This window comes from Erithacus rubecula (genome assembly GCF_903797595.1).
Source record: "Erithacus rubecula genome assembly, chromosome: 1".
NCBI lineage: Eukaryota > Metazoa > Chordata > Aves > Passeriformes > Muscicapidae > Erithacus > Erithacus rubecula.
The window spans coordinates 69,462,448-69,477,691 of NC_136658.1; the positions used below are offsets into that span (position 1 = coordinate 69,462,448).

The window sequence follows — 15,244 nt, forward strand, 5'->3', positions numbered from 1 at the left end:
GTATAATTTCCTTTACACTTACAATTGACTTCTCTGCATGCTGTCTATCAAGTTATATCCTCCACCCTCTTCCTGAGAAGTCTTAACTGGTCTGCTGCAAAGTCCCCTGTACCTGTGTACTGCATAGCTTGGCAGGAATGATCCTTTCTGCATTATTAAAAAACATCCCCTCCAAGACAGAGATGGTTCCTGCTAAAAGCTGCACAAAGATGCATTAAAATCATCAAGTCCCTGTCTGTCTGACCTTGTGCCCTCCTGGCTGCCCATGCCATCTTTACCTCATAGTCAGGATTTCTCAGCTGGGAAAGGAAAGGAGGTTCTCTGCCAGCCCTGCAGTTAATTTAGGCTTTGCTCCACTTCTCTGCCAATTCTGGCCATATTAGCAGCTTTTAGCTGTCTCAACCCACATACCACATTGGCTGCACTACAATAACAGCTTAATTGTCACAGGATAAATCTTCTTGTTTAAGCATCTAAAGCAAGCCCTAGTTGGAAACTACTTTGCACGCAAATTCAGGGATGCTCTGGAGCTGCACTCTGAAAGTGCTGGGAACCTCAGTTTTATGTGAGGCACAACAGTACTCTTCTAGTTCTGACAGCAGACTAGGAGCTAGAAATCTGAAAAATTGGACAGCCCTGGGTCACAAACTTCTCAGGTCACAGGGCCACAGGGTCCAAATCCAGCTCTGAGACATCCAGGGTCTCTGGCTCTTGCAGCAGGCAAACCTCTAGGCCCATTCATGAAAATTTGACAAATTTATTCTCCCTCCAGAAATCAGATTGGAGGTAAAGTTTATAACCTTGTTAGGTTTTCAACAGCACAGTTCTTTGTTTCTCTTTGCTTTTGTGTTCAGTTAAATTTCTCTGATCATTCTCAAGAAAAGATGTTACTTGTTATCATTACTGAGTACCTTTTGAAAACCTGTGGGCCACTGAAAGTATTTCCATTGTCTTTTCTTCTCCAATTCAAACTGCAAACAGCACTTAGAAATGGCATTACTAAGTTCACAAACCTGAATGGATAGAAGCAGGTGTGATTGGGCTGACTGGTTTTGCAAGAGCTGTTTTTCCTGCCAGTTTTTAAAGTTTATCATCATCTCAGTAGTTAAGATAGTCCTTATGATTTGCTTCCATAAACTCAGGAGAATAAATTTAGCTGTTTTCTTTAACAGGTGTTTATTTCAGGACAGCTCAGTGGAACACTTTAGATGAAAGGCAGAACTCCCAAGGAGTGTCAAATCTTGCCTTCTGCAAGGAAAGGGGCCCTATTGTGATTCCTTGACATCACAGCACAAAGTCCTGAGTTAACAGGCCATGTAAGCTTAAACCAATCCAAAAAAAGGCTTCCCTCACCTTCTGCCTTGCTGTTGAAGAGAGTGCCTTGTCTCCCTCTCTCCTCTTCCCTCATCATCCACATTCATCCCAGGAACAGCCTCTATCCCATAGCATGAAATACATAAAAACTAAGTGAAAACCAGCCTCTTCCTGTAAAATAAGCACCATGATGTTGTTTCCATTTGAAGACGCCAGGGAACTTTCTGTATCTTTCACTCTGTGGGGAAAACACACACCAGCTGTTCTGACTTGTATGAAAAATTTACATTGAGCACTTGTCCTGGGGTGACTTTTATAATGCTGAATTGTATCCTCATTCATCTGTTTAGGCCAGAAATAAGTTTTGCACCTTTAAAACTAGATCTGAGAGTGAAGTGGGGGAGAAAGAGAAGTGATAGAATGTCTGAGGTGGTTGTTTTTAAAATATATAGGTGAGAGTTTCAGTTTTTCCTCTCTCAGACAGCGTTGTCTGCGGCAGGAACAGCAGCAATGAGCTCTTCTTTGCTTTTTAGTTAGTTTTTAGCAAGCTGAGAAGATCTCCAGACCATAGTTTGGATTTTTTTTCCTTCTTTCTTAGAACTGTTCAAATGTGCTCTAGACTAAAAACCCAGAAAAATACTGAGAGCTCACACCTGTGCCCACTAAGGCCTGGAACGTGGCATTTTCCAGAAAGACTAATAAGAGACTGAGCAAGCTGAGCTACACCCCACAACAAATTCTTTCTGAATTTACATCTCTTCAGAACAGCAAGTCTTGTTGTTCATTTTTTATGCTTGCGAATACCTTACTTGTTAAATAAACAGGTTTTTTTCCACTTTTTTTTCCAAAGAAATCTTTTCCCAAACCAGTTAAGAGAAGAGCTACTTAAATCTGCTATCTAGAAGGAATCAATTCAGAAGTTTCCCTGCAAATTTTGCCCTAAACCAAGGTAGCACTCAATTTTCAAGAAGACTGAATTTCTCCTTGTCATTGACACCCAATATACAAATGAGCTCAAAGCCAAAAATTCTCTAAACCACAACCCAGAGGAGTAATTCTGCAAAGCAAATCAAAAAGAAACCCAAGTATGTAGCTTCTGCTTCGAATATCTTTTTTAATCCAGCTCCAAAGGATGAATTCAGCAGGTAAGAACAGATTCTGTTGATTTATTTAGTCACTTATTTTATGTTTCCGTACAAATTCTCTCCATTTTCAGGTTACTGAAGGTGTTTCAGAATGAAGCATCAAATACCAGAGACCTCCCAGAAATCCATGTGACTTACCTTATATAATTAACACTCTGAGCTAATTGCTTTGAACCAAAAAGTTTCAAGAGGATTTCACTAAGGGTGCCTTCATTTTGGGTTGGGTTTGTTTTCATACAACTTCCTGCACAAGGTGGAGGAAGCAGAACATGCACACATGCAAACATCAGTTCCATGGAAAATGTATTAGGGTCCCTCATCAGCTGTTTCTGCTTCCACTGACAGTCACTTTTAACTTAAAATTAGCCTGTTGTTAGCTAAAACTACATACTTCGGTGATAGTATAGAAGGCCAGAGTCTCAGATTTAAAAAAATAAAAATAAAAATGCAAGCACAAATTCTTAACTAGGAGCATTTTGTGTGTTGGGGTGCACTTTATCAGTGGCCACTGGAAAAGCAGCAAAAGTAACTCAAGTCTGTATCATGGAATTAGAAGAGAACAGTTATATTAGCAAAAGCCTAGCACTATAAACAGAAAATGAGTAGCACAGCTCTTTGAGGAAGCACTGGCACCCAGAACTTTAGAAAGGATGAATAGAGTGAGATCTCTTTTATACACATCTGGACACATACAGCTTTCCTGGTTTCTGCAAACAGTGTTCATCAGAAGTAAAGTTTACTCTGTGGGTACCTACACATTAATTGGCAACCTTATTTGTCATTCTTCTAAAACCATCAACAGCACAATAGTTTTCACACAGTCTTCTGAGCTGTTTTGCAAGATTCATTACTGTTCAGAGTAGTGGGAGATCACCCTTGGCTTTGGCCAAGGCTCCTGGATCTACCCTCAGATTTTATGCATTTTATTTATGCAAAAGCCCTCTGATTTCAGCAGAACCATTCAAACACACAGCTACATCCACAGGCAAGCACTCACAGAATCAGGGCAGTGACCAAACACAGTGTTATTCCTTTTATTCTGCTGCTCCCCCAGAATAAAAACCTCATTGCTCTTCTACAACATTACCTCATACCTTGTCTGTCTTTTTTTCTTGTTTTTCCAATATGGCCATGTTTTCTTTCAGAACTTTCACAATCTCAGCAGGATTTTTGTGCGATTTGCTAAACAAAGGCATGGTCTTTCTTCACCTGGATTTCTTTCTTCAGGATAGAAGAGGACTGCCTTAAATCAAACAACAAACAAAGAAAAGCTTTTAAGTTTTATACAAAAACACAATAAAAGCACACAAAGACATTATGAACAACAAAAGGTTCCACCTCAGGCACTACATTTTGCTTCAGCCACCCAGTGGAGCAGTAAAAGTTCTCATGTGTAGTTCTTGCAAGTTCATTGAGGATTCACAAGCCAACGTTAGAACAAAAAAGTAACTACTCAGCACCTGCACAGGAGCTGGATGCTTCCTGCAGGAAGCTCTGACCTACAGGTCAGATCTCCAGCAGTCCATGCCTGTGTCAAATGCATTTTGGACACTGCACATCTGGCAGGCTCCACTAGATTTCACACATGGATTTCTGCCAGACTTCATCAGCTCCATCACAGTGCAGAAAACCAGCTGTAGATGCCAGCACACCTAAAGTACCCTTTGATTAGAGCTTGTAAACTGGAGTCCCAGCTTCTCTGCCATCTCTCCTTCTTGAGTTGCTTTGCTTTGTTAGCCTGGAGGAGCTTGAGAGGAAGGAGTTTAAGCTATCCCCTAAGTCTGACAGACTTCAAGAATCTGCAGGTCAGATCTCACTGGTGTAGAACATTGCCTGAGTTAAACAAGGAACAGAGGATCAGGCCTAAATATAAAGACAAATGTATTCATTTAAATGACAGACTGAGCAATTTAATGAAAATGGATTGTTTGTTTAATTTAAAACATTCTTCTTCTGTATGGTTAGAAAGGCAAATGCCACATCACTGTATTTATATATGAAAGAAACCAAGTAGCTCAGTTTCTGATCTTACAAAGCCTCAGGCTGTGAATTCTTATGGGTTTTCCTGAGGGTCCAACACAAAGATCTATTGAAGTAAATGACTGACTACAGATGGAAATATGTTATGGTTAGAAGCTCAGCAATGTTCTGGACTGCTTTCCAGTTTGTTCAATAAAAAAGAGGTAAAAGGAAAACAACAACAACAACAAATTTTAAAAAAAGCAATAAATAATCTCAAGCTTTCATCTTCCACAACAAAAGAAAAACATCACAATCCCTCCACACATGCAATTTTAAAATTAGTCATGAAAACATAAAATATGCACACAAACCACTTCAATGCCATTATTCTCCAACATTTTCAATTTTAAAAAGCTGTATACAAGAGGCTTCCAATGAGAGAACTAAACAAGCACAAATCACACAGTGTACAGAAAACCCAGTGGTCCCAAAAACCAACTCCTCTTATGCTTTATTGTTACTATGGGCACACTACAGAGTCCGCCAGGAAATATGATCCCACTTGAGCCATACATCCATGTGTTACTAATCCCCAAATAATCTATGGAATTAATACCCAGATTAGGCATACATTCTATTGCAACTATAAATAGTAACCATATAAAGCAGCCAAATAAAAAATTCATATTTCAAAAACAAAATCTATATGGACTTTGTCCTAAGATCTTATTTAAAAACATTTCAAAACACTTTTGCAGATTATCTTTACAGGAGAAACTTCTATGACACACAGGAAATATTTTTAAACGTCATATTTAAACCAAAAGTTTTTTAGGGTGTCCAAAGTAGGTGAGTTTGCAGGTAGCTCCTCATTAGTTGCTAGATCAGTTTTACAGGGATATTTTCACATGCAGTGTCTGAAACCTCACCACTTTCCAGTTTCCATTTTCAAGCTCCTCACGGTTCTGTTCAAACTCATTTTTATTTCTCCGGTTTTGGCTATGTGACCTTCAGTCCCCAGCTGAGCTCCCAGCTGCAGAGTCCTGCTCCCATGCAGCTCAGAGGTGCAAGCTTTGGCAGGACCAGCCACCAGAGCAGAGTCCCACTCAGCCTGACAAGGTGCCAGGCTGAAGCCTGGGTGTGCTCACAGCTCACCCTGGTGAGTGGGGCACACTCAGCTACACACAAGCACTGGAAAGGACACTGATGCAGCACCATACAATAAAGTTGTTTAGATGCTGCTAGCAAGCACCAAGCACTCTGTAATCCCACATGTGGGGCAAATAGAAGGTTAATAATTCACAATACACTTTGAGAAGGACCTGATTCTGCATGTTTTTATTATCCTGAAGGCATGGCATGAGAATGTGATGATGCAAGAGAGAGATAGTCTGAAATCAGGAGCTTAGCAGGCAAGCTGCATTTCAGAAAAGAATTCTTTACATCCAGGGTGGGGTATGTATATTCAGATTGCTAAAATCATCCCTTCATCTTTTCTTCTCAGAACTCTTCACACAAAAAAAAAGTAAAGGGGGAGATAAAGTGATTTTTTAAATTAAGTACTCATGAGTTGGAGGTTCTGAGATTTTTTTTTTTAAATAAATTCACATTTCTAACTGAATGCTGATAATAAATTACCATTTCCCCTCAAAAAGTAACTTACATGGCTAGAGTAATGTGTCTATATTTAAATTAATCACTGATTTTGCCACAGAACCAGCACTTTTCCACTGCATTGTTCCAGTATCCCCAGCAAGTCACAACAACACTGTTCAGTGATAATTTTTTTTTTCCACTACATACCCTACCAGCATCTTAATCACAGCACCAAAAGCACCAATAATAGGGCCGGAAGGGACTCAAGAAACTATTTAATTCATTGCTCTGTTCAACAGAGCCAAGTCTCTGCATTACTTCATTAGATACAAAGTCTTATATACAAAGCAAAGCCTCTGCTATATGCAAGTGGAGGAGGGCAGAGAGAAAAAGGGGAAGAACCACAGATATGCAGGAAATAACATTTTTGGATTTATCCCTTCTCAGGATGCAGTTTTTAACCTGGAAAAAGATGATCCATCACTTCAGAAAACACACACTGGCAGCTGCAGAACGTTTTGGTTCTCCATGCAGGAATCTCCTAGGGGGACGTGTGCTGGTCACAATAGAAAGCAGAAGCACATGGGGTAAAGTCACCCTGCTGGGATTTGGGAGTTGTATTCCTTAGTCCTATGGCTGCCTATCCCATAAGTCAAGTGGTAAAACTAGGATTCCTCTCCTCCAGCTTTGCTCTGCATGACTGGAGTTTCCAGAATCAAAGAAAGCACAAGCTCTTGTTGAAGAAGCTTTTATCACAGCTGGGCATTTCTATCCTGTCCTCCTCTTTGTATCAGTTCTTCACTCTCTAAGCTTTTTCTTGGAAGATCTTCTGTTCGGTAGAAGCACTAATTTAGTTTAGAGGCTCTATTCTTTACATCACTTATTTTCAGTATGTTTTTTGGAACTTGGTTTTTTTCAGGCATCTAGTCTTCTGCAAGGTTGCTTGAAATTTCACAGTAAGTACAAAAATTACTGTGAGAAGTGAATTAGGATAAGAAATGGACAGTGTGACCACATAAGCTTCATTTTCTCAAGAAACCAGACTAAAAATAACTGAAAAACAAAGATGAGTGACAACTGAAAATAATGCAACAGGCTCACCAAAGGTAGCTCATAGTACAATCCCTTATAAATACATTTTAAACAGAACAAACTCAGTAGAATCCACGTGTCCAATGTGGAAATGGATGGATTTGAATACAGTGCCAAAACAATAGTTGAAGAAGAAAATCATCAAATCATCTCATGACTGAGAAGGGAAGAGCAATCTCTGGATGGAATCATACTTAGAGAAGCATAAGAATTAAGAGCCTATCCAAAAATTGTGGTGACTGAAAATAGAAACATATTATCAACACATAACTGGACTGGAATACCACTACCTGGGAAACTGGGTGGAGTCAAGAACCAAGGTAATAAAAACGGGATACAAGTTAAGAATAGAAGGTATTGGATAATGCTGAATGGTAGATACACAGTTCGTTCCAGATCCCTGGAAACATTCAAGATCAGATTGGACAGGACTCTGGGCAACCTGATCTGGTTGAAACATCCATGATAGGGGGAATTGGACTAGATGACCTTTAAAGTTTCCTTCCAATGCAAACCATTCTATGAATATCTGCTTCAAGCTGAGGACTTACCATGAGAAATGATGAAAACAAGCAGCTGGTGACATATACAAACACACAAGTATTTTACAGATGTGACAAAGACCGATGCAAATCTGTGATGAATCACAAAAATAATGGTCAGTAGAAATTCAAAGGTATTTGTGCCTTTTTACAGAGTGTTGATAGACATTCATACAGAACACTGTACACAGCCCTGAACACCCAGAGCCAAGTAAAATCAACAGAGGTTAGAGTGGGTGGAGAGAAGAGCACTGGATGGCCAGAAAAATAGGAAGACCAGAATGTCTTGGAGGCTAAAAGTGCCCACCTTGGTAAGTATAGAATAAAAATACAGGAAAGCTGGAAAAGTTATTTCAGCTTAAGTAACAATAACAATTTATGCAGAAGCAAATGGCTATAAACTGCTGATGAATAAACTTCAGCTTGAAATGTAAAGGTTTCCACCCATTGGAGCTTTGAGGTTTTGAAATTACCTACTCTACCAGGCATACTACAGAGCATCTGTTCATAAATTTTTGACACTGCTGTCTGGCAGCAAGGGACAGGACTGAATGAACCCCTTTCTTTCCCACTTTCTAGGAAAATTTTTTCCATCTAATGGTGATTCAATATATGTGTTCATAACATCAAAAATGGATTGTGGACACTCCTGAATTCATAATGGGGAACCAGACAACTTGTGAAACATTTAGTTTTGATGATGTTATTTCACTGGTACTCTTGAGAGGAGATTATGAGACCAAGAAAAGAATCAGCTGTATCTCACCAGACCAACTCTCCTGGTCTCAGAGGTTGCCTCTCCCAGTCATGAGGAAAATGCCTCACAGTGCTGTAGGAGGAAATGAAGCTTCCTAAGCCTGCTGCTCCCATTAGAGTGAATATATTTCAGACACCAGAGTTGGAGTGTCCAGCACATTCAGAAAGTCTAGTTTTACAAAAATGCTTTCATGGAATATCATTCCATCATTGGGAGGAAAAAATGGCACTGATTTTATATTAGATAAGCCAGAGAAACACCAAAAGGAAACATTAAAGAACCACTTTTGAAATGTCAGCTTGTTTTGGTTCAAGTCAGAAGAAAAGGAAAAAAACACCACATGGACTAATGCATGAATTGAATCCGGAGCTGGATGTGGTTTACAAGACATGAGTTTTAGGGTATTATAGCCTGTCAAAGTCAGCATCCCTTCATATTCAGGGCATACAATTTCTCAGAGGTCTCCAACTTTATACACATTTAAACAAGATGGAAAACATGATTTCAAAAAACCTAACTACTTTTATTCTGTCTTCTCTACAAAGGGGGAAGATGAAACACAGAGAGATTACAAGACTTACCCAAGGCCACATAAAAAATCAGTGTCTGTGTCAGGAATGCAACCTAGATCATTTGACAACAAAGCCTACACTTTATCAGGCTTCAAAATACATCTTCTGTCAGTTTATCTGCTCATAAACGAATGTACTAGAAAAATTTAGCACAGCTATAAAGTTCAGAAAGAGATCTGCTTCTGATTGTAGGCACTTTCCACAATTTCTTTGCTTTTAAGTCAGATACTTCCTCAAAATATACACTTGTGCAACTGAACTTGTAAGCACAATGAAAGAAAAATGCACACAGCAACACCACTCTGCTCAGCAGCCCATCCCACTAGGAAGTAACTCAGTGAAGCAGCTCAGTAACAAAGGCTTCTTCCTGCCCACAAGAGCAAGAATGGAAGAGAGCACGTGAGCCCATCCACGCACTCTTTGCAGATGCTCCTCTGGAAAAAACATTTGGTCTTCAAAAACAATGAGCAAAAAATTTTCCTCCCTATGGAGTGTTCGACATTTGTCTTGCCTCAATTCCCAACCTTCATCATGTTATTGATCAGAATCAAAATATTTTAATAACTCTTATTGTATGAGAGTTTCTGGAATGAAAAAAAGACCTTCATTTCACTTTCACTGCAGTGTGCCCATGACCCATATATTTGGGCCCTGAGTTAGCACACTTTCTTCATCATTTTGTCCAATTCAGTCTCCACATAATGAAAGAGGTCCTCATTTCTCCCTCCTGCCATATTTTGGGAAGCTGTTGCAATGACAGAGCAATGTACTCAAGTCAGGAGATGGAAGCCCCTACGTGTGATGAGCATCCAGAGAAGCCCAGTTTGTCCTTTTGCCCTCCCCAGTGCAGCCCCTTCACACAACCCACACTTTGTGTGGTTCACAGATGGAATCAAGGCTATGGAACAAGCAACTTCTCTGCAAATTCTCAATGAGGTGCAGATTTTGGAACTGAAAATGAGACAAAAATTTAACAGAAGACGGGACAGTTCTGTGGTTAGGGTGAATGAATGCCATCTCTGCCTGGCAACTTAATTTTTTCAAAAGCTCAAGAATTTACTCATCATAAGCTTTGATGTTGGCTACTTATTGCATTACCTGAAATGAAGATGGATATTAGCTGAGACTTCACCTGAAGATACAAAACAACACAGTAATGCCAACCATCACCACAAATGTCACATTTTTAGCTGATGGCAAGCATCCCAAAGATAAGACATGGAAAAGAAATAGGCAGCTCTGCCCTTAATCTGATCACCTCTACAGAATGAGAATAATAACATCACACATTTGTTCAATACTGTTGTAAAAGTGAAGACACTCATGGTGAGGCTCCACTCAAGTGCTGTGGTGTAGTTCTATAGAAGCACTAAAAGAAATTATTAGTTCTTTTTGCCTGAGCACTTGAAGGCCACTTTAGTAAAAAACAACAAAAAAAACGCCACATGTATAGTCCTTCAGCAAACAGAGGAGATAAAATGAAACACCAAAAAGCAACCTGGTCACTGAGGCAATCTATTTTGATAAATCTTTGTTGTATGATGGTAACACTTTGCTTCACATGTATTCCCATCCCTACAGCCTCTGTGGGAGTCATTCAGCTGTTGCAGGGTCACATGGTGAGCCAGGTCAGAGAAGTGACCCAGGTTAACAAAAAATAGCCTGCTGGGGAAAAAAAGGTCACACAGGTTTCCAGTCCAGTTCTGCCCAGGTTCAGTCTAGAGCTGTACCAGCACAAGAGGGGAAGAAGGGGTTGCAAGGAGAGTACAGAGACAGAGCTGCTGGAACAGATGCTACAGCTCAGATATTCACCAACCAAACCCAGGATGAGGCAGTGATGATCATAAAGGGGGTATAAATGTGTGGTAATACAAACAAAATACTAATCATAGAATAGTTTGTGCTGGAAGGAATCATAAAGATCATCTGGTTCCAAGCCTCCTGCCATGGACAAGGACACCTTCCACTAGACCAGGCTGCACAAAGCCCCATCCAACCTGGCCTTGAACACTTCCAGGGATGCACAACTTCTCTGGGCATCCTGTGCCAGTCCCACCACCTTCACCATAAAATTTTTTTTTTTTTAATATCTAATCTAAATTTATCATGAGTAGGGTACAGAGAACAGAATTGAAGTTAAGGGCATTTTAGGTGTTTGACTATGCTACCTTGTGTCCTTCTATTGGAAGCCCTGTGTTTTCACATTCATTATTATTATTATTATTATTATTATTATTATTATTATTTATTATATGACAAAACAGCATTTGCACACTGAAATGCCAGGTATCATTCAGATTCTCACCCATGCAGAAGTGGCATCCTGTGGCACCATACTCACACCAGCATCATTTATCTGTATCACAGGATCACATAGACTCTCCCAATCACTAATGAACTGGCTAGAAATGATAGGTTATTACTTCATGTTCAATAAAACTAGAAATATATGAAAATAGTGGTTTTAAAGCCACCACATTTGCAGGACTGATGAGTAAAGAATATTTGAGATCCAAATTTGCATTTGCTATCACAGAGGTCTTTAAAACTGAAAAGATTAAGAATTTAATTCCATGCCTAATTGTAGTCCATAGCAAAACTCCCACAAACTCAGTCATGCAGAAAGAGCTCTCTCAACTAATGTTTCTGAAGTACACACAGTTCTAGAAGAGCCCTTAACAGCTTTCCATTTACTCAAGTAAAAGGGAAACCAAGTTAAATATCCATTTCTAGTAGAAATAATGGAAACTGGTAGCATAATTTAAATAACACAGGCAGGAGCCAAAAGGGAATAGGACTTCCTCTAAATCCATTAGTGAGGAACATGGAGACGATTTTTGCATTAGGTCCAGTACTACTAAACTTACTTCTCTACAGAGCATTCACTTGATCAAGCTCCTAGCAAGTCTGCTCTGTTACTTTCAATAGCTTCACAATGGATTAAAATAATTTTCTATAGCAGCAATATCACTTTACTCCTAATATTAGCAAAGAAAGAGCCTTTGCTTTTAAGAAAAACCCCAACTTCCCTTAAGCCCCATTGAAGTTCTGCCTGACAAAGACGCCCATGGCACGGAACCAGCATTTCAAGCGGACAAGACCTGTCGCTGCGGACGAGCTGGGTCCTTTACATGCGCTGCTCCTTGTGGCACTTCTCACGCACGCTCATCTTCCCTTCATCTCCTTCCCCTGGCTTATGCAAGTGGCCACGCTCTCATTCCTCTGCATCTCGAGAGCCAGTCCGCAGCTGCAGGCAGCCCGCGGAGAGGAGCGGGAGAAATGATATATTGCAGATATTTTATTTTTGGAAACCACACTGTAAATAAAGCCATTTCCAGAGATATTCCATGGACACGGAGTGCTTGGTCGCAGAGCCAGCGCCTTATGTAACAGGAGGAGTATTGTTTAGGGTTGCCTGCATTAAAGAGCCACTCCTGGTAACACAGTTTACAAAGCTATAAAAAGCTACCAGCGTAACTAGCGAGAACGAGCAGGCAAGCGGTTTATTACCCAGAGGCCGGTGCTAACTGGAAAAAAGGGAAAGTTTCATTAAATCCCTCAAGTTTCCGTCCCTCGGAGGACATCAGCTCGGCTGACACTTACTGCGAGCGCAGAGGTGGGGGCTCCTAGGCAGCCCGGCGCAGCCCCATGGCCAGGTGGGTGCTGAAGACAGCTCTGCCGCTCCCGCAGCCCGCGCCGCCGGCAGCCGCCTTCACTGAGCTTCCATGGGATCCCGCTCTATTCCCCGCCGCCGAGCACCCGCCAGTGGCGGAGAGCCGCGGTCCCGCGCTCCGGCCTCCCGCTTTCTCCCGCCGCCAGCCTCTGGAAAAGCGCGAGCAGAAAGGATCGCTCGGACATGCACAGGCGCTCACAAGCAGCTGTAAATTTCCACTCCCGGCTCCTCGCTGCTCCTGCTCCGACGAGCTCCGTGCCTGGGTGTGCTTTCCCCCCGCTGCCCTCCCCGCTTCCCACTCCCTCTCTCGTCTTGCTCACAGGCTCACACACACACCCCGAACTCCACGTCAGAGGAACGCGCGGAAAAGCAAAGGATGAAGCGATCGCTCCGCCGAGAGATTTCCCCAGGGTTAAGGGAGGACATGCGACAATTTCGCATCACTTCTGTAAGTTTCCATTCCTCTCCAAAGTCTGTCGGAGCAGGGGGAGGCATCGCTGACGGGTCCTCGCACCATCACGTGGCTGCTGGAATTAAATTATTCACCTTGCCGTCCTGCTAGGAATGCAAATAAGGGAGCCTAACAGCGGGTTGTTGTTACAAGATAGTAATAAAATCAACATGCTCACGCACCACATCTTTCAGAAAAGTCCTGTCCAGAAAAGATGAAGTTAAGCTGCTTCCTGCCTGACTGTATATTATTACACAAAGATCCGAATACTTTTCCACAATAATACTCGAGGGGATAAAATAAAAATCCCCGACCTGCAGTATACTCTGAGCAAAATTTAAATCCTGATGAAGGAAAACATTAGCCCAAAGTATTTTTTCAAAGGCTAATGTGATGGGGGGAAAAAATCATAAAGTATTCTGAAGCAAGCACTACCAGCTATTATCAAGCATACAAATACAGCAAAACGTAATTAAAGGAATGTTTAGTGCTTCACTTTTCTCTCTCAGCAACTATTGTTTGGCAAGTGCCACACATTCCCAAAGGGAATGGCAAGTGCTGTCCCCTCTGCCCCCAGCTGTTGAGAGCAGGAAAAGAAGGATGCCTTACTATGGACACTACAAGATGGGATTTAAAATGTATCCTCATCTGGATCTTGGCCGAGCCCCAGCAGGGATGTGTGCCCAGCATGTCTTCCTGCCAAGCTCCCCAGCTCGGGGGGAAAACTTTACCTCCCATAGCCTCCTCCTCAGGGCATAGCCTTGCCAAAGTCCTACATTATTAAAAACAATTTGGTATGCTACATTTGCCTGGGGAGCTGATCTCAGAGTTAGCAGCACTACAGTTGCATCAGATCTTGATTTAAGGCTCACCTGCAGTAGCTATTCACAGCCCTACATTAAAGCAGCCAAAAATGCATTGAGAAACCTCATTCCTGAGGAATACAGATGCAACAGACACCTTTTAAAGGGCTACCAGCCATTGGTTGCAGTGCCAGCTCTGAATGATGCACACAGGAGTATCCCAAATCCTTTGAAGAGCCACTCACCTGTCCCTCTGGGGCTCAGAGAGGCAGAAGCCATCCCTGCTCCCTTAACCTATCTGCATTTGCTCCTGCCTTTGCACAGGAGGTACCAAACCAGCCTCAGATCAGCAGATTTGCACTCTCAGCTTATCTGTAAAGTACGTCACCATTCTCTGCTCACACTTTACCTTAGAGATCATCAAGATACTGCAGCTCTGTGCTTTTGGGCTGCCCTGAACAGCACTGGGAACAGCATTAATTCGTGCTGCTCCCGCTGCACCCGCAAGCACCGCAACAAGTGACACCAAGTGGCAATTTCTGCTCCAAACCCCTTGTGGAATATTCATCCAACATTGAATTAAAGGCTTCACATTAGCCACCACTGACCAGGCTTCCCCCCAGGCCACCTCCACAGAGAGCTCAGGAAGGGACATTGTGGCTGCCAAGCTCTGACAGGATGAGCCAGCCTTGGAGGCAGCCTCCTTCTCCACGGATCTCAGGAGGCACATGAGCAACCTGCACAGATGTGTTGTGGCATGAAGGACTTGGGGGGAAAAACTGTCACTGGGGTCCTTTTTGTGGGTGTCCTGCTCTATTCCAGCTGGATGGGGACAGGGAAGGGGTGCTGGGCCTTGTGGTACCCTACACTCACTCTGGCTCCTTCCTTTTAGTTGGATACCTCAGCCTTTGATAAACACAGCCAAATGATAAACACTCTGCCCTTTTGCTACCTCTGAAGGCACTGGCTTTTCCTAAGGCAGCAACAATTGAGGTCCATCACTGCTTCCACTATGTGTTTTAAGAGGAAATTTTTTTCCTCTACCTGTCCCAAGAAAAATTGTATCTTTTCTATTGTAAATCCACCATCACTTCAACAGGTAAAACCTCAACTTTTTATTGTACCATGGAGTTCAACAGTGGTAGGTGTTACCCTGAAATCAAACTATCATCAAAAAAGATTGAACTATCACAAAAAAGCTGGTTCAGTCGCACATAAGGGGCCCCAGCAGGGATAATTTGTATCACTGCACTCCATAAAGTATTCACAGACCATTCTGAGTATCCCAGCTTTTTGGAAGTATAAGAAGTTAATCTACAAAGTAACTATCCTCTGTT

At 41.8% G+C, this 15,244-nt stretch overlaps 1 protein-coding gene across 5 annotated transcripts in view; it reads right to left on the reverse strand.

Moving 5' to 3' along the window:
- CAB39L (calcium binding protein 39 like) overlaps nucleotides 1-15,244 on the reverse strand; it is a 60,175-nt gene that overhangs the window by 30,990 nt on the left and 13,941 nt on the right. Inside the window, exons 1-3 of one of the 5 annotated variants that reach the window (XM_079304802.1) lie at nucleotides 12,974-13,168; nucleotides 12,584-12,802; nucleotides 3,554-3,702 (exon numbers count right to left, since the gene is read on the reverse strand). In XM_079304802.1, the coding sequence (XP_079160928.1) occupies nucleotides 3,554-3,655 (102 nt within the window). In that variant the 5' untranslated portion in view covers nucleotides 3,656-3,702; nucleotides 12,584-12,802; nucleotides 12,974-13,168. The other 4 variants (XM_079304801.1, XM_079304800.1, XM_079304799.1 and 1 more) reach the window with 4 other exon arrangements.